The 27,332-nt window shown below is 54.7% G+C and overlaps 2 protein-coding genes across 3 annotated transcripts in view; one reads left to right on the top strand and one right to left on the bottom strand.

Annotated features, from left to right (window-relative positions):
- Nmt1 (N-myristoyltransferase 1) overlaps positions 1-3,363 on the top strand; it is a 32,545-nt gene extending 29,182 nt beyond the window's left edge. Inside the window, exon 12 of the mRNA XM_021631921.2 lies at positions 216-3,363. Within this exon, the coding sequence (XP_021487596.1) occupies positions 216-236 (21 nt within the window). The 3' untranslated portion in view covers positions 237-3,363. The remainder of the gene's footprint in view (positions 1-215) is intronic.
- Positions 3,364-4,805: 1,442 nt separating this feature from the next.
- Positions 4,806-27,206, bottom strand: Plcd3 (phospholipase C delta 3). Of its 2 annotated transcripts, none has more exons than XM_021631919.2 (15): positions 26,545-27,206; positions 14,799-14,960; positions 14,469-14,697; positions 13,992-14,121; positions 12,698-12,926; positions 12,240-12,441; positions 11,976-12,120; positions 11,214-11,366; positions 9,362-9,508; positions 9,078-9,228; positions 8,259-8,375; positions 6,099-6,265; positions 5,727-5,862; positions 5,503-5,652; positions 4,806-5,412 (listed from the first exon to the last, which is right to left on the bottom strand). In XM_021631919.2, exons 1-15 carry the CDS (start codon positions 26,693-26,695, stop codon positions 5,324-5,326), a joined length of 2,358 nt encoding a protein of 785 aa, XP_021487594.1. In that variant the 5' UTR covers positions 26,696-27,206; the 3' UTR covers positions 4,806-5,323. The 2 variants fall into 2 exon arrangements, with proteins under 2 accessions (XP_021487594.1, XP_060242579.1); XM_060386596.1 differs by lacking the exon at positions 26,545-27,206 and adding an exon at positions 15,153-16,308.
- Positions 27,207-27,332: the final 126 nt, after the last annotated feature.

The raw sequence follows: 27,332 nt of genomic DNA, 5'->3' as shown, positions 1-27,332 counted from the left end.
CCAGTATTCTTCAGGATGCCCCACTGCTGTCCTTCAAGGATCTGATAGAAATGTCAATCAGCAAAGGCTGAGTGAGAGGCTGGGCTCACCGTCTGCTCCTTCCACAGCAACCATTCTTCCCTGAGCTCAGTGGCCTTGACCTACAGGACTAGGGAGGCAGGAAAGTCCTGCGCATTGTCAACTCAAAAGTGACCTTTCCCCATTGGCTCTCCTAGGTTGGGTTGGTGTTACAGTAACCAGTTGCCAGTGAGATTCTGGATAAAGCCACTGAGAATCCAAACCAGGAAACGGAACCCCACCACTTGTTGGTCCAACTTTCACAAATGTGAGATCTCTGGCAAACAGAACAGAACTGAACCGGCTTTACCAAACCGCCAGCGAACTTGACAATTACATTGCAGTGGCATAGGCTGCGTGATGTCACCTTTGGCCATGTTTCTGGTCTCCCTGTTTTCAATGAATTAACATGCTCGTGCAGCCATGATCAAGGGAATGTAACTGCTGAAACCTAGCTCGTGATTGGCATATTATGGAGTTAACGGGTGAATAATAAAAGTATATATATTATATATATATAAATATTTTAAATATCTTTCATGTTCCAAATGTACAAGGATGTTTGGTCTCTAATGAAAAAGAAGCTGAATCCAGGCATTCTTCAAAATTAGAGCCCAAGGACAGTGGCAGACAGACATGTATTGGCACAGTTGTTGTTTCTTCAGAAACTGGTGGCTGTTCTCAAGGGGAGCAGGAGAAAGAGGATCTGGGGAGCCTCACCCAGTTCCCCTTTGGAACTGGCTACCCAAGTGGCTTTGAGCAAGGAGGAAAGGTGGAGGGACTGCCAGCTCAGGAGAGGGCTCGGATCTCCAGAATGGCAGGACAAGCTCCTAGGGTGAGCCTGGCCCGGGGCAGAGGCCAGACTACTGCATTCTGAGACTAGGAAGTAGTGACAATCATGGAAATATATTTCATTAATCAAGACCCTCTTCCTACACCTTCTCCCGTAGGAGCTTATCCTATCCTATCAAGTGATTTTAAAAGGCTTTTGAGCCGGCTGTTGCCAACCTTGCAGGTGTGTGTTCCCTGAGAGACTTTACTTTCACTGCCTAGGATGGTTGGCAGTTTATAAGGGACCTTGTGGAGACCACAGGAACGCAAGCTCTTTTTAACACATCGTAGAGCAAAGAGGGAGTGTCCCAGGGAGGCAGGCATGGTGTGGCGATGCCCAGCCCCTTCAGCCCGAGTCCCTGCCTGTGCCTTCCGACCCATCAGCCATCTCCTGTGCTCCTTTATCTCCTTTCCAGGATGTGCAGCCCACAGTGGCAGCAAGACACAGTAACTCGAGATGATCTAGACTCGGCAGTGTTGCCACCGTCTCAGTCTGATCATTCGCAGTGCTGTTATGTGGATTTTTGTGGTGGTAGTGATGCTTATTGATGCTGCCAGTTTTCTCCAGAAGTAGCCAAGTCCCTGATCACGTGGCTGCCCATGTGGGCATTCTTCAGTGGTGTTCAGCCAAGAGGCCTAGAAGGATTGGGCTGCACTGTTAGCAAGCCACATCCAGCTTCCTCGTAACCTGTGCTCGAGGAGAAAGCCCCCCCGAATGATATATAGTGGGGAATTTCTTTGCTCTTTCACCTTTTGGCATCTTGGGGGTAGGGGGAGTTTGTAGGGGAAAGAAGCCTTAGCCACGAGCCAGGTTCAGCTTTGTCCCTTGAACTGAAGCTGTCCTACAGGCAAGCAGGGGTCAGCGTCAGACTGCAGCTGGTGGTGGTCTGCAGAAGCTGTTGCTGCATCGCCTCAGCTGAAGGAAGTTGTATGCTGGGGATGCCCCCTGCTTTGTAGACTACTGCCAGAGGCAGACGCTCTGCTTGGAGGATTCTCATCAGAGGCTCGTAGGAACCTTCCTTCCCTTCACTGTCCTGTGCTGCGAACTGCAAGTGCCAGCAAAGGTGGCTGACTTGTGACTCCAAGATACTCAGACCAAAGAAGCTGCTGTTCTTGGCAAAAAAATGTGCACTGAGTTCTACAGATGGGAGTAGAGAGGCGGGGCTCCCCCGCAGCCTCAGTCACCAGACACTGCCCTAAGTGCCCGAGTGGGCTCACCCCGCCCACACTTGTAAAGAACAAAGCGCTCAAGTCTTTCCTTCTGGGCGGGCCTGGAATGTGGAAGGACTCCCGTCTTAGTCTTGATCAGTTGTGGGTCAGCTCTCAGCTCAAATTGCCTCTGAGATTTGGGGCTCACAAATCTCTGGAGTGAACTTTGGTTTCATTGACCCCGGTCAAGGAACAAAACAGTGAGCCCCAGGGAGCTGCTCTGGAAGAAACAGATCTGCTGGCAACGACTCCAGCCCCAAACCAGGTGGCTTGCTTCGCTTCTGCCGCTGCCTCACGATGGGCGTTCTGCCCAGGTCTGCAGGAGTTGGCTCAGGGGTTGTTTTTAAGTCTTATTTTTATCCAAACTGTCCTGGTGTCTTCATTCAACCCTCATGGGATTAGGGGCTAAAGAGCACCATCATGGGCTTCACAGCTACTCCACAGTCTTTGACGTACGGCAGCCCTGTGACTGGCTTGAACCAAACAAGAAGGGCCCCGGGGCCTCCAAGCTAACCTGCCTCAGGCAGCCATGTGGGAAGGCCTCTATGGGCCTGGCCCCGGTCCTCTGCCATGTCCTGAAGACCACCTTTCCTTCCCTGCCTTTGGATTGACTCTCCATGCCACCACAGACTCCAGTCTGTAGGAAGTGTGCTGGGTAGAAAGGCCTTAACTCTGGATTGAGGCCTGCATGGGCTGGCTTTCCCCACTCGTGCCTATGTCTGAAGGTTGCCTCACACCAAGCTCTAACACTTTTTTTCTTTTGTGGAAAACTTCTGCCATTTGTCCCCCTTACTTGCTGGCTCTCTGAAGCCCAGAGGCAGGTCTTTGTGGTTCTGAATTCTGTCTCCAAAGATGACCAGCACTAAACCAACCTGGGGCCCCAAAAGGTCCTGAACAGTTTTCACGGAGCTGTCTACAGTCTAAGAGAGAAAGAGACTCTCGGGTCAGGAAAGGGAACTGAAGTGTCTCTCATGGCCTGGTCTGCCTGCCGTAGAACAGAGACCTGTTTTGTCCTACTGCAGAGTAGAGGCAGGCTTACAGTCGGCCGCCCCCGGGGAGGTTTAGGACAGCTTCATTGACTAAGCTCAAACTGAATGGCAGGCAAGTGCTGCATCTGGGGACAGGGGTGTGAGCCGCCCCGTTTTTTGTCTTGGCTTTTCTTGGCTCTGCTGGGGACATTCCTTGCAGGGGTGGGGGCAGGGATACCAAATGCATTGTCCCACCCAGCGCATCTCACTTGTTTCTAATAAAGGAAGCCGTTCAACAGTCTGGTCTCTTCCTGGCATTCCTCTGGTCAGCAGCAGGTGGCGGTGGAACAGACAGGTCTAGTGCCTGGGTCAGCGCAAGGTGGCAGGAGAGCCTCCCCCCCCCCCCCCCCCCCGGGCCACCAACACCGAGCCAGCTTCACAAGACCTCTTTCAGGGCACAGGATTCTCCCCAGCCTTTCCACCTACCACAGAGGAGCTGGTGCTCATGCAGGGCAGCCACCACACGCTAAGCAGGGGCTCTGCCACAGGGTCATATGCACACTCGTGTGTGTGTGTGTGTGTGTGTGTGTGTGTGCATGTGTGCATGTGAGAGAGAGAGAGAGAGAGATGGTGGGGGCACACGGGCCACAGGGTGCCTGTTCTCCGCTTTTACTTTTACATGGGTTACGGGGACTGGACTCGAGTTATCAGTTTGGCGACAAGCACCTTACCTGCTGAACCAGCCCTTGCTTCACTGTTTATTTCACTGGCCCTGAACCTGTGCTGCCTCTGCCTCCCAGGTAGCTGGGATTAAAGGCCTCTCCCACCAGGCACAGCTGAGGAATGCTGCAGTAGTGTGGGCTGAGTCTAGGGACTCAAGCCTGAGGCAAGAGCTCTTCTGGAAGCTCCAGCTCCCTCTAGTGGTGCTTTTTAACATGACAGGTGGCCAGGCCCTGTAACCTGCATTTACTCCTCCCTGTTCTCTTCCTGTGGAAATCACTCATCCAGACCCATGATCCTTTCCAATCCCAACTGGACTTGGCTTCAGCTTGGACCCCACTCAGGGGCTGTGGTCTGCCTGCAGTGCCACCTCCTTAGGCCACTACAGATCCTGATAGTTCTTTAAACACAGAAGTCCATCAGATAAGCAAAGGCCCCTCCATAAGAACAGAAAGCAGGGAGAAGTCAGTACTTCTGGCTTGGGTTTTCTGGTGCCAGGAAGGGTGACCGAGCCTCAGGCTTTGGTTTCTACAGGGCTTAGAGTTGTTGCAAGACCCCAGCCTAGCCCCACCCTAAGCCACCTTGTGGAAATGGCTTTGCCCTTGCCCGTCACAGCCTAACAGTCCCATTAAGGCTCCTTCCTGACAGGTTGGGGCATACTGTTCGCTTAGATCCTATCATCGGGCGTCTGGCACCCTCTCTGTGTCACAGTGGCAGTACCCTGCTGCTTTGCAGGTGTTTTCTGCAAGAGTCCCCTTATAGGAAATGTGCCTTGCTGGGCCTGCTCCCTCTCTGTTTAAGGCCGTGTGTGTGTGTGTGTGTGTGTGTGTGTGTGTGTGTGTGTGTGTTAGGAAGGAACCATATGGATTAGTATTGGCAGCAGCTTTAAGCCAAAGGCCATGGCACTTCCTAGAGCTACCCCAAGCTTTCTTGGACAAAACCCAAATCCCACTGGGAAAAAGAGGCCCCGGAGGCCCTCACTTTAGTCTGTCCCTCTCCCCATGGGCCTGGGGAATAAAGTGGAAAGGTACACTTTTTTCTTTATTTTTTAAAATAGTCCCTCTTGGGCCCTCTGCAGGACTCCTCCATGACACAAGGTACAAACCTGCTTCCAGGTCACCTCCAGGGCTCATTTGCTCCCTGCCTGCCTGGGCCAGGAAGGGAAGCAGGCTCTAGGGCCTCCACTCATGCCTGAAAGGAGGCAATGTGGGTGGCTGTGCCCTCTTCAGGGAAGAAGGCTAAGACTACCCTGCTGGAGGTCAGAGGGCTTTGTCTTCCTCAAGTTGAAGACCAAGGGAACTGGGACCACCTCAAGGCCCCAGGCTTGGAGGCCCTGAAGTCCAGTGGGCCACTGGACAGGACACCGATCATCTCTCACTGAGGGACCGAACAGCCCTCAGCACCCAGGTACGCTTAGCACCTGGTGACCAAGACGGGTCGGGCACGAGGGGCCCATACTCCCATGGTCCCTTGCTCCGGAGAGGGCTCTGCGCCACGATACCAGAACCTGCCACTCCTAGGGTAAGTCAGTGAGACCCTCAGGAGTTCTGAATGCGGATGTGAACAAAGAGCGTGGCCGGGGACAGCGAGGCTCCATCCTTGGAAAGCAGGTGGATGTGGCGGTAGCCTGTGGGGAGGGCGGCCGGAAGTCAAGAGGCTGGAACTCCGTCCTGTTGGCCCCTCCCAGCCCCACCCCCCCCCCCCAGCCACCACCTACCTTGCTTCAGGCTGTTGAGGGGCAGCGTAAACTGGCCCACGAAATCATTGGGGGAGGTGGTATCATAGTCCTCCACCACGAACCTGACCAGCACCAGCTCCGGGGCCCGCAGCTGGAACTGCAGAGTCTGCCCCCAGCAGGGGTTGAAGCCTAGGGGATAGGTGCGGTAGTGAAGACCCACTGGTCCCAGGGCCTGCCCACCCTCCCACCAGCCGCTCACTCACCATTGTTGAGCACATAGTCTGTCTCCTTGTGGGCACAATCCGCGGGGACCCCGTGGATCTCCACACGCACCAGAGGATCCACAATGGAGTTAGGCTTCTCCGCATTCAGCTTGGGCAGCTGCTGGGCTGTTAGCACCTAAAGGAGGGAGGAAAGGAGGACACCCTCTGCCTGGCCCGCACTAGGACCCATATCCACACCTGCCCCTCTGAAACTGTAAGTCTCGTCCTCACACTCACATTATCCCTCCCGTACAAGTGCAGACAAGTGGGCTGCCCTCATGTCAGGCCCATTCCTGGCCACCAGCCTCCTTAGATGGTGCCTAACCAGAGCTGGCCTTGACCTGAGGTGAAGGCTTGGACCAGGCTACTGACCTGGACTGTCAGAGTAGTTCTGGGAGGTCCAGGGCACTCGGGGTCAAAGGTGGTGTCCAGTTGCCTCAGGTAAGCAGGTTTCAGGACATAGCCACACTGCCCATTTATGAGGAAGCGCCCTGTGTTGAGGTCCATCTCGTAGCCAGGAGTCTGAAAGTTCAGGGCCACTGTGGAGTAGACAGCAGGGTCGAACAGGGGAATTGTGGCAGATTTCTGCTCACTGCAGATTCAGGAACGACAGGGCTGGACAGGGGCCCCACTGTCTAACTGTCCCCATCAGGACCTACTGAGGGGACCATGCAGTCACCTTCACCTTCTCCCTTGCATTTCTTCAATGGTATCAAAGTGGGGCTGAGGTGGGGTGTGCTGGCAGAGTCCCCCTGGGGCAGAGGCAAAGGCCTGGAAGAGCTGAGGCTTGCCATATTCACCTCCAAAGGAAGCACGGCCTCCTTTGGCAGGCCCCAGTGTCTCCTGGCCTTCTCAGTATTGACTTAGCAAAACGGTCAGGGGTGTGTGTTAAGGGCACACGGGAATGAAGGTTTTGAATTCCTTGCTACGTTTGTTTCTTACACCGTTACCCAAATTAGCCTAAACTACCCCTGTGACCAAGCTGTCCTTGAGTTTATAATTCTCTGGCCTTGACTTCCTGAGCACTGGGATTACAGGTATGTGCCACCACATCTAGCTAGGTTTGTCTTTCTGTTTTGTTTTTAGTTTCTACTTTCATAAAGATACCGTTTGTGGGAGCCGAGGAGGCGGCTCAGGGAATAAAAGGCTTGCCATCCAAGCACAAGGCCCAGGCCCTGAGTTTGGATCCCCAGAACCCACGAAAAAGCCAGGTGAAGCAGTGTGTGTCTCTGAGCTCAGTGCTGTGGGGGCAGGGGCAGGTGGATTCTGGGGTGCTCTGCTAGTTCAACCAGTCTAGCTGAAAGAGAAGCGTCAGGTGCAGCAAAGACCTTGTCTGGAAAGCAAGGTAGAGGCGGCTAGAGATGGCTCTTAGCAGCCGAGGACAGAGGAAGTGAGTGTAGTGTATACTCATAGGGTGTCCCACAACTGTCTGTAACTCCTGTGCCCTCTCGGGCCTACATAGGCATGTATGCTCACATGCCAACAGTCATACACATATCTTAAAAAAAAAAGTGGAGTGCTATAACGATACCCAATATTATCCAGGCAAGTTGGTGCTCGCTGTTAATCCCAGCCCTCAGGAGGCAGAAGCAGGTGGATCTCTGAGTTCGAGACCAGCCTTCTCTACATAGCAAGTCCATGACTCAGCAAGGATACACAGAGAAACCCTGTCTCAAAAAAGATAGCCAGAACTGGAGAGATGGCTTAGTGGTTAAGAGCACTGGCTGCTTTCCAGAGGTCCTGAGTTCAAGTCCCAGTGACCACATGGTTGCTCGCAACCATCCATAAAGTGATCTGATGCCCGTTTCTGGCATGCAGGTGAACATGCAGACAGAGCACTTACAGAAAATAAATATTTTTTTAAAAAGATACCCAGTGTTGATCTCTAGCCTACATACATGCACACATTAATGGGAGCGTGCACCAGCGTGTGCACACACGCACACGCACACGCACACACACGCACATACATGCACACATTGAAACAAAAGTAACTTTCTTTTAGGTATTTTGAAACTGTCTGACCCAGGCTGGCCAACAGATTCATTAAGTAGTCAAGGATGATTTTTCCTGTCTCCTACCTCCCAAGTACTAGGATTACAGGCCGATACCTCACACAGACGTATAACTCTCAGCCCGGCATTATGGCACACGCCTTTAACCACAGAAGTCTGGAGACAGAAGCAAGTGAATCTCTGTGAAACTAGTCTGGTCTACCTAGTAAATTATAGGCCAGTGAGAGACTTTGTCTCAGTAAAAAGAAAGAAAAGGAAAAATAAAAGTTTCGCTGAGCCTGGTGTGCACACCTTTAATCCCAGCCCTGGACAGGCAGAGGCAGGTGAGTTTGACCTCAGTCAGGGCTGCAAAGAAAGACTTCGTCTCACAACAAAACAAGAAGTAACGTTCACATGGCCTAGAACAAATGAACCTACCTTTCACGCATGCCCCCCCTTCTAGAAAGCTGTGTGGCTTCTCCCTGCTGAAGGGCCCGTCCCCACCCGGAGACCCCCCCCTGTTCACAGCCCTGCTCACCCAGCTGACAGCCTGAGTTCCACATCTCCTGGGGATTATAGTTGGCTGAGGTCATCCGAAGCCCCAGTGGGTACACCCGGGTCAGCTGCTGAGTGTTGTGCCTGACAAAGCTGGTTCCTAGGGCAGAGTTAGTCCTGTGATGGGACCCAGGCTTCCCAGGGCCTGTAGCCAGCCCCCCCCCCCAATGCCTCCCTTTACCTAGGGTGAGCTGAGAAAGAAGAGTTGGCTGAGGACCGGAGAGAGGCAGGGACACCTGGCAGCCAGCCAGCCTGACACTACATTCCTAATGCCCACACTCTTGGCTGCCTACACTGAACACCTGACCCTAGGTGGCCAGTCTGTGTCACTCATCCTGCCCACACCCCTAGCCATGCCTTGGGTTCCTGGAACTGTTGCAGTTGGCGTGCCTCTGGGCCTTCACATAACCTGTTCCTCCTCTCAAGAGTCCTTTCCTCCTCCTGCTTCCTCCTTCCTCTGTAATGATGTCTTCTCAGGCATGGGATGCTCCAGGGAGCCTCCCTAGTCCCATACCCTCCAGGCTCCAGCCTCTGGCACTGGCCTGACTGCCTTGCCAATACCTTGACTATCGCTAGGCGGTGAGTGTGATGAAGGCAACCCCAAACCTCTCCCATCTGTGGCTCTCCAGCCACACTTAGCTCTCATTCTCCAGGCAGTGTCTTTCCTTGGTCCTCCTGATGCCCTCAGTGCCCCCAAAGCCCTCCCAGGTCTTCAAAACAACTTCAAGGTACCCAGCTAGCTCCCAGAACCTGCGGGGCTCCGTGTCCCCCTAGCTCCAGATACTCAGAGTCTGGCTCCTACCTGCCTCCCTGGCGAACTTCTTGGCCCTGCGCTCACTGAGAGAGCCGACCTTGCAGGGCTGAGGTGGGCAAGAACCAGGGTTCAGGGTCCGCAGGCGGGTGGCACAGCAGTAGACAGCCAACGCCGAGAGCTCTGGAGAGATCTGCTTGGCCTAGGGAACCAGTAAGAATCACCTCACTCAAGATCCACCGCCTTTCCCTTCCCAGCCTTCCCTGCCCCTCCGAACCACCCCCAACCCTGCAGCAGGGGCCAGCTTGCAGACCCAGCCCGCACTGCACACTCACTCTCCTCCGCTGCTCTGCAGCCTCCAATGCTTCCTCTGCCTCCTCTTCCTCATCATCTTCATCCTCCCTGTCTGACAAAAGTCGGCCGTCCTCATTCCGAGCAGCTGGCAGCTTCTTCCCCTTCACCAAGACCCGGCCCTTCAGCCGCTGCAGAGGCCAGGGTTAGACAAGTGAAGCCCTCAGGTGGCCCTTCAGCAGGGCAGTCAGCCACCACTGTGAGAGTGGCTGGTAGGTGAGGGGGCCCGTGAGAGATGGGAGTGATGTTTCTAACAAGAACAAGTGATCCCACTGCAAGGCCATTGATGGAAGGTGGCTAAAAAGGCGTCATTTCTCAGAATGCCCACACAGCAGCCCTTTTTGAGACAGGGTTTCTCTGGATAGCCCTGGGTGTCCTGGACTGGCTTTGTAGACCAACTGGGCTTGAACTCACAGAGATCCGCCTGCCTGTGCCTCCTGAGTGCTGGGATTAAAGGTGTCTATGCAGCCACTGCCTGGTCCGGAAATATCTCTTACGGAAGGAATGACTGTGGCGCATATCATCATACCACTCTTTTGCACTGTTTCTGAGACAGTCTTATGTAGCCCATGTGGGCCTCACGCTAGGCAAAGTTAACTCTGAACTCGTGATCCTCCTGCCTCCCCCTCCCGTGTGCTTGGATTGCAGGCACGTGCCACTCTTCCTGGTTTTAGCCTCCATCTCTTAATCCTTCTGTCTCAGTAAAGACATATGTTTCACAACCTTCTGAATATCAAATTCATGGCCAGCTTGGGCTCAAGAACACCAGCCAGTCGTGGTTGGGATGGTAGCTCAGCTGACAGAGTGCTCGTCTGGCATGCACAAAGTCCCGGGTTCTATCCTCAGCACTGTAGAGGCCAGGAAGCAACAGGAATGGCAGCGCACGCGCGCGCGCACACACACACACACACACACACACACACACACACGCCTGTGATCCCGTCACTGAGATGGAAGCAAGAGGATCAGAAGTTCAAGGTCATCCTTGGCTACCTAAGAGGCCAACCTGGGTTATATAAGATTCTGTCTCAAAAATAACTGGCAACAGTAAATACGTGAGAAAGTCATCTTGCGCACAGGTGTGTGTATATGGAAAAAGTCACACACTTCTAGGGAACCAGTGTGGGTGGGATAAGTGTGAGGAACAAGTCCCGCCCCTACACACACACACACACACACACACACACACACACACTCGGGTGCATGCGGCCTCATGCATGCTGGGTAACCACTGAACTGTTGAGCCCTATAATCCAAGTCCTATTTATCTTCGGTCCTAAGCAGTGGCAGCTGGCCAGAGCAGATGGCTGGGAAGGGAGATCTAGGGCGAGGAAATGTCAGCTCAGGACATGGATATGGAAGTGACTGTGGGCCTAAAGAGACACTACAAGGGACACAAACCAGGCCCGGCAGAGCTAACACAGAAAGCCCAGTAAGTGGTCTGGGTCTAGTCAAGAATGAGGAACCTGGGTGCTGGAGAGGTGGATCAGTCGATAAAGCGCATTGGCTGCTCTTCTAAAGGACCCGTGCAACCACGTGGCTGCCTGTAACTCAGCTCCAAGTGATATGACACCCTCACACAGATATACATGCAGGCAAGACACCAATGCACATAAAATAAAAATAAAACACTAGAAATAAAAAAGGAGAAAAGAATGAGGAACCAGAGAGTAGCCAAAAGGATAGTTGGGTGGCAGATGTCAGCTACACTGAGCGGGAAAAGGTCCAGGCAGAAAGAGATGAGAGATCCGGAACCAGAGCAGTGGTATGAGTGAGGCCGGTGGATCCCAGGCAGATTGACCCAACCTCCCAGGCTGTGGGGTCCCGGAGCATCACCTCAGGAGAAGGCAGCTCCTCAGGGTTCTGGGGGTTCAGGGCTTGCGTCACCAGCATGTCTCCCAGGATGCTTCGAAGGTGGTGGGCCATGACAGCCTGCTGCTCCAGCCCGCAGTGGTTCTCAAGGGATAGGATAACAGGATATGGAGACAACTGTGGGCAGAGGAGGGAACAACAGGTAACAGCTCAGAATTCACCCTCCGCTGGTCCCTCTCCTACACACGGGATCCAGCTCTTTCAAGGCAGGCAGGCAAAGGCAGGGCTTTGAAAAACCCATCCTGAGTCTGTAAGGTGCGAGACATTACTGGCACCAGGATGTGTGGAAGTGGTCAGAGGCTGGGTCTCGGGGAAAGGGTGGACTGTCTGAGGACCGACAGCGGCTTCAGTAATGACTTGTTTATAAATGATGTTCATGATTCACAGCCTTCACCAAGCCGGGGATGTTGCAGATGCCATCTTTGGTGAGGCTGGGTACCCTGATGGCTGCAAAGCGTATGCGTGTGGCCCCCATCACCGATCCTGGCTTGGCTGTATGTTCAGACTAAGCTGTCCTTTCCTAAGCCCCAAGGTTTTCTTCTGGAGATTGGCTGACAGTCAGCACATTTGTTAGCTGTGAGGGCAGTGGGAGGAGCCCCCAGATCAGCTGTACCTTACCCTCCTCTCATTCCCCACAGCACCGGGGGGAACGAATGTTCTGACTATGGGGGGACACAGGGTCACTAAGAAGGCCCCAGGGCTGGGCATTAGGTTCCAGGGGCTCACCGTGAAAGCATGGTCACGCACAGCCTGGATCACGTCTCGGAAGAGGATCTTGGAGGTGAGCGTGTGGCCGTGGTAGATAATGGGCTCCCCGCCTGGCCCTTCCCAGCAGTCAAGTTCCACACAGCGGCATCCCTGCGCGAAGGCCCTACAGCGGACAGACAGATGGCCGGGACAAGATGTGGGTGTGCCACTGAGCGGGGCGGTGGCCAGGCTGGGCCAGGAAACCCAGAGCAGAGTCCCATGACCTTACCCCCGCCGCCGTACCTAACGTAGGCCTCCGTGCTGCTGGTCCCTCCGATCTGAGAGTCAGTCAGGTAGGTGTTGTGAGAGGAGGAGATGAAGTAGTGGGCAAGGGGCTGTCTCATGTCCTGGAACACACACGTGTGGGCCACGTTCAGGGCAGCTCCCTCAGGTGACAACAGGTACATCATGAAGCCATCCAGCGTCATCAGTTCGTGCTGCTTGGCTACAGGGAAGAGGAGAGGACGGGGCTACCTGGGGGCGGGGCCCATGTCCCTGTTCAAAAACCGACTGCGGCTGCTGAGTGACTGTGTGCCGGAGCCACGGAAGGAACCCAGAGGGGCAGACATAAATATAGTGGCATTTTACAGGTGTGGCTGTACGACCCGGAAGAGGAGACAGGGAAGGACGTGCCCAGGACGGGCAAGGGATGGCAGAACTTCCTGGCTAGAAACCCAGAGCTGCGTGGAATCAGGACTCACCGGTCTCGTTGAGCTCATAGGCCTGGATAAGCTGCTGGGCACAGGCCAGGGTGACGCCATCCTCGCCCTGGTCTTCCAGGAACTCCAGCAGCTCAGAGGCGCTCAGCACGTGGTCCTCTCCCGAGTACCGGCGGAAGATCTCCTCCAGCTCAGGCCGTTTCAGCAGCCTCCGTAGGAATGCCTCGATCTCGGCCCCCTCCAGACGCTCATTGTTGGAATGGTCGCATTCCTGGGGAGTGGGGGACACCTGATTGACGCACTGCGTGCTCGTAACGGCTGAAAAGGCAGCAACCCTGTTTCACAACACTCCAGTTTCTTGAGCCCACACCCCTGGGCTCAAGGGATAGTCTTAGGACGCCTCTCAGAGACCCCAACCTACCCACGAGGATTCAGGCCTACCCCGAGGATTCAGAACAGGATCCGGGATGAGACGGTGGCCTCGGGAAGCAAGACTTGTGCCGCAATACCCCCACCCCTGTATCCTGAGACACACCCAGTGAGCAGAAATGAATGAAATAAGTTCTCAGAGTATCCGAGTGGGCCGAGCACTGGCACGGGCTGGTCACACCCGGCCTCCACATGTCTCTGTCATGTCCCCCAATGTGCAGACGTAATCACCTTTGCACCCCAGAGCTCCCACCCGGGCACAGGAAAGAGGCGTGTGGGCCAGGGGTCCTGCGCTGTGGAGGATCCTGTACACCTGTGAGCTCACGTGTATCTGCCTGTGCTCCCGTGTGCAAGCCACACACACACGGTCACAGGGACAAGCGGCGCCCTGCAGACGTGACTTTGCTGCTCAGACTAGAGGGCTCTGAGGGTGCTCCCTACCTCTGAGCTCTGCCTAGAGGCGTCCCTTTAAGTTCTGGTCCGGAAACTCCAGGGAACGGGAAGGGTTTTCTATTTGTTTCAAGACAGGATCTTCCTGTGTGGCGTTTGCAGGCCTAGAACTTGCTGCAGAAATTAGACTGGCCTCAAACTCACAACAGAGTTCCCTGCAGGCCCCTGCCTCCAGAGTCCTGGGATTAAGGGTGTGAGCTACCTCACCTGGCTAGACACGACTGATTAACTAGGTTCCCGTGTTGCCTACAAAAAAGCTGGAGAGGTAGCTGGGCCCAGAAATGCCAGCTATTCCGGAAGCTGAGGCAGGAGAATCACAAATTCCAGGCTAACCGGGGTCACATAGTGAGATCCTGTCTAAAAATAATAATAATAATAATAACAAAAAACGCAGATAGAACTAATGCTTTGGACGCTGGGGGAGGGCAGAGCAGAGCAGGGCCGGGGGCGAGCTCACCTTGAAGAGGCGGTAGGCATACATGTCATTCATGTCCACATTAACCATCCTGAGCAGGCTCTTGATCTCCTTGAAGCTCATCTTACTGTCCTGGTCCGAGTCGGCGCGGTGCAGGTAGGAATGGATCCAGGTGTGTGCGCTCAGGAAATACCAGCGATAGAGTAGACCCCTTGGCCTGCACTGAGAGTCCCAGGGAGGGGGGGAAGGGCGGAGGAGGGGTGCTCCAAGATTAGGGAGTGTAAGTCCTTCTTAGCCCCCCCGGGGGGGGGGAGTGTCTGAGAGTGCAAGAGCCTAGCTCCCCCAAATTAGCAGGACCCCTCTGTTTTCACCCTGGAGTCTGGACGGTGCCTTTCCCGCTTAGGGGCGCAGGCCAGGCTGGGGTGAGCTTCCCATGGCCGTTCCAGAGCACCGGGAGCTGTCTAAGGCCAGGAGCTCTCCAAGGCCGGGTCCTCCCTTCCAGCCCGGCAGGCAGGATATTGGTCTAGGCGCTCCCGCTGGCTCATGGCATCCAGGCGTGCTCGCAGCTTGGCCAGCCCCCGCACCCAGCGCTGCGCCTCCTCCTCAGTGGGCGCTGCCAGGTCCAGGTTCTTGCGGCGGCCCTTGAAGGCGATGGTGAGGCAGCGGGCGGGCGCGTAGGCGGCCCCGTAGCGCCGCAGGCCCTCCGACTGGTGGCCCTCCCGGACAGCCTCGATGTGCTGCAGGAAGACTGTCATCAAGGCAGGGTCAGATGGCAGTCACGGCGCCCGCCGCCGGCCCCACCCGCTCTGTCCCCACCCCCGCCCCCCGCGCCACCCCTCACCCACTCACAGACGTGCTGCGAGGCCGCGCGCGGGATGCGCCGCTGGAACCACACGCTCAGGCCGTCTTCCTGCAGCCGGTACAGCCGCTCCTTGTGCCACGTGCGCGAGCGGATCTTGAGGAGCCTGGAGCCCCGCAGCATGGCTTGGACATCCTCATCCTCCGTCAGACCTGAAGGGAAACCTAGGGCGTTGGGCCTGGCCCTGCGGGGTGCCATCCCTGGCCCTTGCGCTGTCCCCCAGCTGGTGGAGCTTGGGGGTAGGGAGGAGAATAGGAGGCCCTCTGCGACCTTACCCAGAGCCAGAGCTCCCCTCCCCCGCACGCTGTCACTGTACCAAGCCACATCACCTTTGTCGCTGTCACCTGCTTAAAGCTTTGGGGGCCCCAAGCATCCCTTCCAGGCAGGCCAGCAGGAGGCCCTTTGCTCGGCATACTGCGGTTTCCACAGTTCCCAAGCAGTGCCAGGGACTCAAGTCTCGTTGAAGCTGGCTGGTGAGATGGCTCAGTGGGTAAATGGTTTGCCCTGCAAGCCTGGCAAACTGTTCTGTTCCTGAGACCCACCCGCGCGGTGGGAGCAGAGAACCAACTCTGCAAATTGCCTCCTGAGCCACACAGATGCATACATATGTAAATACAAAAAAAAAAGAAAAAGAAAAAGTTAAAGCCTCAACGCTCAGGATTGACCACCAACAACCTGGTCATTGATGTAAAACTTCCAGCCATCGGGGAAGTAATCACGCTGCTATTATCTAACCTAAAATTTGCTGCAACCCAAGTTCCTTGCCCCTGCGGAGGAGCGGCGGGAGCCCTCTGCCTCCAGAGCACCAGAACAAGGACTCCAGGAGTCCCATGTGGCTGGACTCCAGGCTCCTGGGCCCTGCTTCTCTGCAGGGTCCCTCCTCCTGCTTCCTTCTAGCACCCTGTAGTGGGAGGGCAGAGCGGAACGTACACTCCAGGCTCCGTGGAATAATGTTCCAACCTCGTCACCTCCCGGTTATGTGACCCTGGTGGCACTAGCCTGAGATTGCTCTATGCCTACATTCCTCACCCCCCAGAATGGAGGCTACACGGATACCTGCTGCCCAATCCAGCACCTCTGGGTTACTATAGCCTGCCGACTCCTGCCCTGGAGCATTCAGCCGGAGCCAGCTCAAAGCCTAGAGCCTGCGCTGGCCAGCCTTCCGGGAGCCTAGGGTGAGACATGGCTACAGGGGCAAGACACCAAAGGGTTACCACAGCTGCGACAGTAGGAGAGGGAATCAGACTCCTCGCAGAGCCCACACCCTCAGATGGAGGGGACAGCCAGGAGTGGAAAAGGGCCCAGAAGAGATTCCGAAGCCAGGAATCTGTGTCTGGATGGGACGCAACCACATTTTTTAATATTGGCAACTAAATCAAATTGAAAAAGCAAAAAACCCGAAACCACAGTGGCGCAAACAACAGCACACTTCCCTCCTCCTTCCCTTTCCTTTTTCTTTCTTTCCTTCTCTTTCTTCCTTTCTTTGTTTCCTTTTTGTTGAGACAGTGTCTCTATGTAGCATTATGTATGGAATTTACCATGTAGACCAGCCTGGCCTTGAACTCAGACCTCTGGGATTAAAGGCGTCCACCACCACCACCACCACCACCACCACCACCCAGTGCAATAACCATCTCTTTAGCTGCAACAACCCCACCCCCATTCTTTCTTCTTTGAGACAGAGCCTACACTTCACTAGGTAGCCCAAGATAGCCTCAAACTATGTGTCACTCCTCCTGCCTCTGGAGTGTTGGCATTACAGGCATAAGCCACCATGACCAACCCCCCCTTTTTCTTAGTGAGCTCCCATGCTGGGTTTGTCATATGACTCCAAGGCGCGGAGGGATGGATGGTTCAGAGGTTAAGAACACTGACTGTTCTTCCAAAGGTCCTGAGTTCAATTCCCAGCAACCACATGATGGCTCATGACTCCAGATGGCTCATGACTCCAAGGTGCCTGTTTGCCTAGCTGCAAGCTCTGGCCTGAGTCGGCCTGCCCCTCCCTTCTTTCTCTCTTCCTTCTTCTCTCTCCCTCTGACTCTATAGTGAGGATCCTCTCCTACTTCTCTTCTTCTTGTTGCTGAATTCAAGGACAAGTTCCCTACCTTACCTCTAGGAAAAGGAAGCCTTCCTAGATCTCCTCCTCACATAGGAGAGATCTCCCTCCTAGACCAACAGCACTTTTTCCTTTTTAAAAAGATGGGCGTAATGGCTCCTACTTGCAATTTTTTTATTTTTTTGGCTTTTATGAGACAGAGTTTCTCTGTGTAGCCTTGGCTGTCCCTGAACTCACTCTGTAGACCAGGCTTAGCCTTGAACTCACAAAGATCTACCTACCTCTGCCTCCCAAGTGCTCGGTTTAAAGGCATGCGCTACCACCACTCACACCAGCAATCTTAGCACCTGAGAGGCTGAGGCAAGAAGGCCTTGAGTTCAAGACTTGCTTGGGCTACAGAGTTCTAGTCTGGCCTGAGCCATAGAATGAGGCTCTGTTTTAAAAATAAACAAACGGAGCTGGAAAGACAGCTCCGTGGTGAAGAGCACTTACTGATCTCCCAGGGGAACCCAGTTGGTTTCCCAGCACCCACTTGAGGCTGACTCAGAACACCAGCTCTGAAGGATCTGAGGTACTCATATCACATACACACACCAACACCCACATATACACATAATTAAGAAATAAAATAAATCTTGAAAACACACACAAACAAGGGCGGGCATGGTGGTGCATGCTTTTTAGCTCAGCACTCAGGATCCAGGGAATGCCAATCTCTGAGGGCCTACATGTCAAACTCTATGCCAGGTGCAACTACACAGTAAGACCCTGGGGTTTATGTGTGTCTTGTTTTTTAGATTTTGTTTTGTTTTAACAAAGGAGGAAAAGAAATGATAAACAAAAACAAAGGTGTAAACCAAACACGTAAACCAAATCAGAACACTTGGGGACTTAAGCAGGAGAAATGTGAGTTCACGGAGACCAACTAACTAAACAAACAAAACAAAAACAAAAAAACCAAGGACTGGGAGATGATCAGAGGTGAGAGTAAGGCTCCCCAAGCGTGAGGACCTGAGTGTAAATTCCCGGAACCCACATCAAAGCCAGCCGCAGCCATGTGATGCGCGTGCCTGTAATCTCAGCGCTGCTGGGGGTGGGGAGAGAAGGATTGCTGGGGCCTGTTGGCCACCAGACAGGCTCAGGTTCTGAGAGATAAACTGTTTCAGGGAGATAAAGCAAAGAACCATAGAACCGGCCACACAACCCTATCGCCTGGCCTTTGTGTGTGCATGCAGGAGCACACGAACACACACAAGTGCACACCTTCATCACGTGTGTGTTTATGTGTGTGTGTGTGTGTGTGTGTGTGTGTGTGTGTGTGTGTGTGCGCGTGCGCACAAGCACGCGCGAACACACATACTACCACCACCAACAACAACAAGATGCTATATTGAATCCAGGGAACTTTAATAGACCCAAGCATAGACTGAAGTCTTATCTCCCAGAGCCTGGCTCCAGATAATATTCACAGAAAGACTCCCAGGCCAAAGCAGATGGACTGGCCGAGTGCTCAGCATTCTCCTCAGCCCTGCCCTCCATTTCCTGAGTTCAGAGCTGACGCCTTGGGGTCTGGGTTCTCAGCCACTAGCTGTGGACTGGATTCTCCTGGGGCCAGAGATACCCATTCAGCAGGAATGAGCTAGCACCTGGGTATCTGTATTTTAAAAGTTTACTTTATGGCTTTTTGGTAGAGCGCAAAGGTTGCTTATGTGTGTGCCAGTGTGTGTGTGTGTGTGTGTGTGTGTGTGTGTGTGTGTGTGAGTGCGCGCCAGCCCCAACCACCTCCCTGGCTCTGCCTCCTCAGTGCTGGGATTGTAGGTATGTGCCACCACACCCACCTTTTTATGTGGGTTGCAGAGATTGAACTCTGGGCCTCATGCTTCCACCGCAAGCACCTTCCTGACTGAGCTGTCTCCTCAGTCCCCAAATTTACCTGACACCTTAAAGTGATCATGACTGAAAATCATGGTTCTCCGGGGCAGGAAGCCGGAAACTGTACCTGTGCTTTCCCTGGGGAAAGCTTAACAGTCCCAGGGCCCACTCAAGGCGTAGAGGACTGTGGCCTTCGGTCACTGTCCCTCTTCATGCCCCCTAGTCAGGATAGGGGCTGGCATGCTGTTCCCATACAGCTAGGCCAAGGGATCACCAGACTCACCCAGCCTCCCCCTGTCCCCTCCTATCCCATTTATCCAGGAACTCTGAATTATCTGATCCAGGGAAACAGCAGGATGAGGGCAAGGCATGCAGGGGGCACCAGTGGTGCTGCCAGGCCTGGGCCCGAAGTTAGCTGGGCTCACCCTTCCTTCACCCCCTCAGCCTGGAAAGGTTCCTCAGCTGAGGTCACCTCCCCTAACTGGGCCAGTCCTCTGATGCCAAGCCCGGGGTGGAGGGGGTGGGGAGGGGGCTGGTGAATGACTAAGCCCGGAAATGGAGGTGAGTCACAGCGGGCCAGCTTTGTCCCCAGACTTCTGCAAACAGGCCACTGAGATGGAGTAGTCCTAAAGCCTGACGGCCCGTCTCACCGCCTGGAGCAGGTTTCCACAATGACAGCCCCCCTACTCCTGTCCTTTATCCCCAGGATCTCTAGAGTCTGTTGGGAGGGAAGAGTGAGCACCCAGGTGGTGCTAGACTCTGCCTACACTAACCCCTCAACCACACAATCCACAGAAAAGCCAACCAGAGCCAGGTATGGTGGCTCAGACCAGCAACCTCAGCTGCTGAGAGGGTTAGGCTGGAGGACTGCCAAGTCTGAAGCCAGCCTACACTACGGACTGAGACCCTGTCTCACCCAAAAAGACCCTCTCCCAATAAAAACAAAGAAAAAAATCAAACAGAATAGAGGGAGGGTGTACAGCCAAGCTGGGCCAGGGGCTGGGTCACAGGTGGGCACTCCTAAGCCACAAGCAATGGAGAGGGAAAGAGGGTCCTGGGGCATCAGCAGGGTCAACAAAGGCAAGGCCAGCGGAGGCCTGGACCTAGCACAGTGACCGTGGTCAAGCTGGCTCTCCACCCGACCACCAGGAAACATCTCTATGTCCGGCCAGGCCCAACCTCAGGGATGTCTCATTCACTACAAGCTCCGAACAGGTTGCACAGGCCTCCCACATCAGGTAGGATGTGGGTTTCCTACCTGACCCTGAGCTGGGGCCACAGCCACTGTCAACTGTGTGGGAGGGGCAAAAATCATTAAATAACAGTGCTGGGGGGGGGGATGAGGGCGGAGAGTCAGAGGTGGAAACAACCCAGGAGGATAATGGAGAAGCTAAGCACAACACAGATACAAGAGAAAGCGGCCTGGCCACGGCGGTGCGGTGTGCCAGCGTCCAGGAGGCTGAAGCAGGAGAATACCAAGACCTGGGCTAAATATCAAAACTATCTCTAAGAAGATGATGACAGTAAAATCTGCTCTACGCTCCACCATGAGCCGAGAAACCTGATGATCAGTGAAAGGGACTGGATCCCCAAATGACGCAGGTCTTATGACAAGCTTCTCAGAGAGAAAGCAGATCATGGGAAGGAGAAATGGGGAGTTACTGCCTCAAGGGTCACACGTCCTCTGTGCGGGGCTAGCCTCGGAACTAGCTAAGGATAACAGCTGTGTAATGAGCGAGCAGACATGCCAGGGGCCACCCACCTAGACGCTGGCCTCCAACTCACCCTGCAGCCTTGCACTCCTGATCCTCCTGCGGCCACCTCCCAAGTGCTGGGATTGCTGATACTGGCCTGGTGTTTCATTTTTGGTTTGGTTTTGTCTTGGTGTGTAGAGAAGTGTTCTTTGTTTCATACCCCAGGCTAGTCTGGAACTCACTATGTATAGCCCAGTTCAGGCTAGCCCTAAACTGTTTGGTTTTCTTTTTTTAGTTTGTAATTCATTGTTACTATTATTACTATTTACAATTTATTCACATTGTATCCTGGTTGTAGCCCCCTCCCTCATCTCCTCCTGGTCCCACCCTCCCTCACTCTTCCCACCCTATCCTTCTCCCCTAGTCCACTGCTAGGCAAAGTCCTCCTCCCCTACTACCTGGCCCTAGCCTATCAGGTCTTAGCCCTGAACTCTTACCTTAGCCCTTCATGTGTTGAGATTATGGGTGTGTGCCTCCATGTTAGGTTTCTCTCTCTCTGTCTCTCTCTCTCTCTCTCTCTCTCATCCTCCCTCTTCAAGCCCAGAGCTTCAGGTATAAAAATTCTGTGCCACTGAGTTATAATCCCAGGCCTAGAGCAATCAATTTTATTACACACACTCACACAATCACATTTTTTTTTCTTTTTGAAACAAGATGTCTAGACACAGACTAATCCCAAACTCACAATTCTCCGGCCTCAGCTACCCAGTGTTGGGAGTTGGGATTATAGCTATGAGCTACCTGACTGGGTCCCAAATATTAAAATTTCAATACCATACCAAAAATAACTGTGGCCTTTTCTTCTCCCCCAAACAGAAACTCATACACACCGTCCAGCCTCAGACTCACAGCAGTCCCCCTAATCGCTGTGATTGCACGCGTGCGCTCCACCTGCAAGGCTGTATGTTAAGTAGCTGAATTATACAGAACACGAATTATTATCTCACTAAGGCTGCTGAGGCTGAGTCACAGAGAGGCGAACCAGGTGATGGAGCTGGACTGAACTGGGAGCTAAGGTGGGGTCGGGGATGTCTATGCCTAAATGGCTGCCACAGGAAGAATGAGTGAAAAAAAGCACAGCACTCAGTCAGTGGCTGTCCAACAAATGAGGGAACGGAGACTCGGCTCTGACGAAATGTGCAGGAGCCCGGGGGAGGAGGCCTCAATGGGTTCCAGTGTAACTACCTTCCTCAGGCCCTGGGTGTCCAGCTTTAGCTCTCTCTAAACCGGGCCTGAGTTGCCTCTGGTCCATAGCATCGTTGTCATTTGGGGGCTCAGACTTGGAGCCCACTGTTCAGCTCAGCTTCAAAGGGCCCATCTGGACACGGTGGTGGAGAGGGTAGATCCTCATACCTCTATGTCCACCAGGGCCAGGGCAGTTGGGAGCTGGGCGCTTAGGGCCTGTGCAGTTCTGTCTGGGTCCGAGGCAGGAAACTGCATCCCACCAGCTAGAAAGGGCTCCCAGATCCTGTCAGGGACAGGCCGCTGATGCTCAGAAAAGAAACTATTCGTGCTGGAAATGGAAACAGTGTGGATGCCCCAAGGCAAGGGCTGGGTGGTGGGCAGAGGCCAGTGGAGGCTGGTGGAGACAGTAAGGTTCTGAGCGTTTAACAGAGGGAGTGTGTGCAGAGTAGGGTGTGACTATAATGGGGGGGTATGTTTATTTAGACCTGTGGGTGGGGTGAGAGGAAGGAGGGTCAGCCTGGGGAGGCAACACACTTCGTGTGTGTGTGTGTGTGTGTGTGTGTGTGTGTGTTCTATTGCACTGTGATATCAGTCAGGAAAAGCACACAGGGCAGGAATGTGAGACATGCAGAAACAGGGCAGTCATGGGCTCCTGCCAAAGTGTGTGTGTGTGTGTGACAGAGAGAGAGAGAGAGAGAAAGAGAGAGACGAGGGCGGGGGGGGGGGCAGGAGCCAGCAACATTTCTTAGTGGCTGGATCCGTGAAGTGCTGGGAAAGACACACAATAGCCATGTTTCCAGTGACCTTCCTACCTTAATCCCTTAGCCAACCTATTGTCTCAGGTACCTAGGATGCCCCCGCCTTGTTCCAGCTGACCATCACACAGAGGCCAGAGGGAGGGAGTGCTCAATACTTTTCCATAACATTGCTGGGAAAATCAAGAAAAGCAGGAAGGGCAGGCGGGGCTTCCCCTAGAGGCCTGCAGACCAGGGAGTTGAGGGCGTGGCGCCTTCTGGGTTTGGCTGGGTCAGAACAGGCATGAACGGGGTCAAGGGATGGGGAGGCTACAAGGCTGCCCTGCCCTCCCTAGGTCTAAGGTCTCTTAAAGCTCCCCTCTTGCCATCTCCACCTCAGGCCAGCCCGGACTCACCCTGCAGGGGACATCCTGGACAGGCCATTGGAAAAGCCACCTTCCCCCAGGGGTGTCAGAGGAACAGACAAGCAGGGAGGGTGGGAACAAGATTGTGCCTACTCAGCCCTCTGCCCACTGAGAGGATTAGGGATCTGGGCGGAGCATGCGCGCACAGGCGCAGACAGGTTGGGTTGAATGGGCTTTGCTGCTGCGGGGAAGAAAACGGAGGGAATCCCTTCCATGGGATGAACAACAAATGTCTTCTTCAGTGTAGGCATATCCCACAGGGACTGGGATGCTCTTCAGTGCCCGGCTAGCATGCTCAAAGCCCTGGGTCCCGTCCTCAGCAATAAGGACCCCCCCCAAATTATATAAAACCGTGAATATGTAATTTGCATACATATTCTAGAGACAGACAGATACAGATGTCCAAAATTATTCTTTGTCCACCCAATATTCAAATTTAGCATCCTATATTTCATTGGCAACCCAGGAAGGCCACCTCTGGGGAACAGCAGGTCATTTCCAGATGAGCTTCTCCTTCACCCCTGTGTTAAGAGCCAGGGCTCTGGACCACTTGGCCTGGACTCTGAGCTCTCCGTCACGTCTAGCTTTTGGTTTTTGAGACAGATCTTCTATCACTTAGTCCCTTCTAGCCTGGAACTCAACTATGGACACCAGGCTGGCCTCTCAATCTCTCCAGGGCTGAGGTTCATGGTCACCACAGCTGGCTTACTTCTGGCCTTGAACCCTCTCTGAGCCCTTTTTCCTCCTGGTAAGATGAGGTGATGGGCAGAGCTCTCGGCATGATGGTATGGAGATGTTAGTACTCATTAATTATGGTAATGAAGGATGTCCCCTTGGAACCTTGACCTTGATGGCCGGCTGGCAGCCAGAGTCCCTAATGGCTGCCTGGCCGGGCTTTACCCTGCCTGCCACCTTCTGTCTGTCACTGAGGAAGACACAAACCCCAGGAATGGCTGAGAGATAAGCAGGATGAAGTGTGAGGCAAGCTCAGTGGTAAGCTGAGGTAAGCTCTGAGGTAGGCAAGCTGAAGGGCTTGGCCTGGCCCAGCCCTGCACTGCAGATAGCTCCCACTCAGTCCCTCTCCTCCTCTGCCCTTGGCCTGGTTCCCCATACCGTGGCTTCACAGGCCTTTTCCTCCCTTGGGCCCATCTGAGATACTCCCTGCTCCAGTTCCTTGACCTGAAATAAGATCTGTTTTCTCTTAGCCTGAGCTGGGTGATGAGGGTCATCTTGGGAGGGGCGGCATCTCTGGTGGGGACGGAGCAGCTATGTAGGTGACAGGCCTAGGCTTTAGCCATTTTGGGGGCTACAGGGCCCACTGAGTTTGCTTCTGCCTTATCCCTGGGCTCAGCACTACTTGAGGAAGTGGCATTCCCTTATGCACGCTGGCATTCCTCTCTCTGTGGCCACTCAGCAGCCACTCAGCAGTGACAGAGAACCAGGCGGTGGTAGGAAGGGCCCAGATGACATTCTGATACATACGTACATAGTTCCAGGATGAGCTACCCAGAGCGCCCGAGCAGACCGACTCAGCTGACACGTGCTCAGCCGTAATTATGTGTCTACACGTCTCTTCCTCCTACAGTGTACTATGTGCCTCTAGGGTACACCTCAGCTGTCCTTCTTCTGTGGCCTCACCCCCTGGCCAGGTACCCTGGCCACTGATGGGGCTCAGCAAATGAGCATAGGAAGAGGGAGCAGCTGGTGTGTGTGAGAGCCTCGTCTCCTCCAGCAACATCCACAAGTGCCAGGGGCCAATGGCCCGGGCTGCTTCCCCCGAGAGCCCCGTCCTGCCTCCGAGGCAGGTCACCTCACACGGCCAAACCCTCTCCACAGACCACGAAGCCATAGACTAGCACCACCTCTAGCCAGAGACTCCTGACCTCATGTCAGACAGCCATCCCGGCCTCCTCTTGATGGCTCTGGGCCCTCTTCCCTGTGCCTCTCCCATCTGAGCCCCAATACCTCCTCGGGGAGCTATTTCTCTGCCTCCCCACAACCAGCCCTCCTTTCACCCCAGTTTTGAACACCCTCCTGTCCATCCACCCCTCTAACTCAGTTGTGTTTCCTGCCAGTGGTCCTTCTGGGACCCCTACCACCATTCAAATAAAGCCCATAATTACAGAGAGCGACCATAAAGGGCCTGTCTGCCTCTCTCCTATCCACAAGAGCTTCCTTCCTGCTCTGGGGTCCAGCGGGGTCCTGTCTTGTCCCCCCAGCATGATAATATGCTCCTCCCTATGTCTTTTTCTCAAGGCCCATCTTCTGACAGGCCCCACTCCCCTAACTTTGTTGTTCAGCTCCCGGGGGTGGGGGCAGGATGGTGTCTACCTTGTTTGTTGTTGGGTCCTTAAATATTGACGCTTAAATGACTGCATAGAGGGCAATGATCCGCCTCAGGCACAGCGCTCAGAGCGGCATCCAAAACATTCAGGTGGAATGAGGAAGGCAAGCCAAGGCTGGCATCTGGGACCCCTGAATTCTGTCTCCGGGTTGGCAGCTCCAACAAACCGCTTCAGTTTTCAGCACTTTGCAGCTCGCAAAATGCGTTCACTTACGCCCCTGGTTCAAGCCCAGCGAGTCTCAGTTTGCCCAGAGTCTGAGAGTGTCAGTTGTGATGGCCCACAGTCCAAGAGGCCGAGACAAAAATTCCTTGATGTCTGAGTCAGTTTCCTCCTCCGTGTATTGGGGATTAAGCTACCTACCTCAGGAAGGTGAACACGGCACCACACCTGCAAACCACCGCAGAACTGGGCTGACTCTAGGGCTCCTTGAGGACTACCACACACCATTCCCCCAGTCATGCCAGGGCTTTGTTGTTGCTGCTGGCAGAGAGAACCTGAGCGTTACAGGGCTGGCTTGGGAGCCTAGAATCTTCCAGAGACTCTCTGTGAACAACTCCTCAGGGTCAGGAACAGCAAGTGCTGTGAGATGCCCACAGACCTCAAGCACCACTAGGGAGGGGAGGGGGTGAGCGCACCCCAGGTTTTCTTTTTGTTGTTGCTTGGTTTTTTTTGTTTTTTTTTTTTTCGAGATAGGGTTTCTCTGTGTAGCCTTGGCTGTCCTGGACTCGATTTGTAGACCAGGCTGGCTTCGAACTCACAGCGATCCGCCTGCCTCTGCCTCCCTGAGAGCTGGGATTACAGGCCTGGGCCGCCATACCCGGCTTCAAGGTTTTTGATGAATGCTTTTTTTCTTTTTTCTTTTTTTAGACAGGGGTCTCACATCTCCCAACCTGGGAGTTATATATATATATATTACTGTGTAACAGAGAATGACCTTGAACTTCTTCTGACCCCCCTACCCTCACCTCTCTAGTGTCAGGGGATTACCCACAGTTTGTGATACTGGCGACCTAATCCTGCGCCAGGCAAGCGCTCTACCAACTGAGCTACACTCCCACCCTGACTCCAAGCCTTATCTCTCTCGCCCCTTCTCCCCGTGCTCTCGAGACCCTGGCCCAAACCCTCCAGCACAGCTCCGCGGGCGCCGCCTCCTGGTGAGAACGAAAGGGCATCCAGGCCTTGTGGCAAAGCCTGGAGACCCCGGTGGGGACCCCAACTGGGACAGTGCTGGTGGTGCTTCTGCTCGGATCCACCCCGATTCCACGCCCCTTGGGAAGCCACTTGGCCCGTACACCCCGCTCCTTCCAGGCTGTCCCTAGAGACAGGTGTCGCGCCCACCCGGACCCATCCGAGCGCATCACTGACCCATCTTCTTCAGCGCCCGCAGCCCAGGCCTCTTGGTGCCGCCGTCCGGTGACGCCGGCGGAGACGAGAACGCGAGGGGCGCTGTGACCTGGGCGGACACCCGGGGCTCCTCCGGCGAGCGGCGCCTCCTTCTCCAGCCACCGCACAGCATGGTCGCGAAGGGCCCGGGGTCAGAGCCCGGGATCTACGCGCCAGAACCGGGCAACGGGCACACAGCTCGTCCACAGCCCCGTGCGCGGTCCCGAGCGAAGAAACTTAGCGGCGCCCTGGGAGTCGGGAGGAGGAGACCTCGGGAGGAGGGAGGGAGGGAGGGGAGAGGTGGAGGTGGGCGGAGCGAGGCTGGACAGGGGCGGGGCGAGGCGCCGGCGGGACCCCAGGTCTGGAGGCGTGCGTCCTGGTGTCTACGCGTTCGCCCCCGCTAGTGAGTCGGTCTTTCCGTTTCCCCAGAGGTCCCCGCATCTCTTCTCCACCAGTGGTCAGAGTCCCTGTTTGAGGGGACTGAATACCCCAGAGGGACAGGACTGTCCTCCGGCCCAGACACATTTTTTTCTGGGGACTCTGACTCAGGAACCTACTCCATCCACCTTTGCCGGGTCCCCTCGGGAACTAGACGGGGGACAGATCCACAGGGGCTCGCCCCGGGCTAAAGGGTCCTGTGGCGGGGAAAGCCCATGGACCCCTAGAGCAGAGCTGCGCAGGCATGGGGGCGGGGGCAGGTCAGGCAGTGACGTCATGGACTGAGCTCCAGGCCAATAGCCACCCCTCCAAAGCGGGGCGTCTCCAAGCTC

The sequence above is a fragment of the Meriones unguiculatus genome, chromosome 7 (genome assembly GCF_030254825.1).
Source record: "Meriones unguiculatus strain TT.TT164.6M chromosome 7, Bangor_MerUng_6.1, whole genome shotgun sequence".
Taxonomy (NCBI): domain Eukaryota; kingdom Metazoa; phylum Chordata; class Mammalia; order Rodentia; family Muridae; genus Meriones; species Meriones unguiculatus.
This window is presented reverse-complemented; position numbering and strand designations above follow the sequence as displayed.

What these genes read in the sequence shown, in the direction of transcription:
- Plcd3 (XM_021631919.2), bottom strand. Translation starts at nt 26,695, where the DNA reads ATGCTGTGCGGTGGCTGGAGAAGGAGGCGCCGCTCGCCGGAGGAGCCC. An exon ending in CTGCAGAGCAGCGGAGGAGA is followed by an intron (nt 9,229 to 9,361) that starts GTGAGTGTGCAG and finishes CTGGTTCCCTAG; the next exon opens with GCCAAGCAGATCTCTCCAGA. An exon ending in CCTCAACAGCCTGAAGCAAG is followed by an intron (nt 5,413 to 5,502) that starts GTAGGTGGTGGC and finishes CCCTCCCCACAG; the next exon opens with GCTACCGCCACATCCACCTG.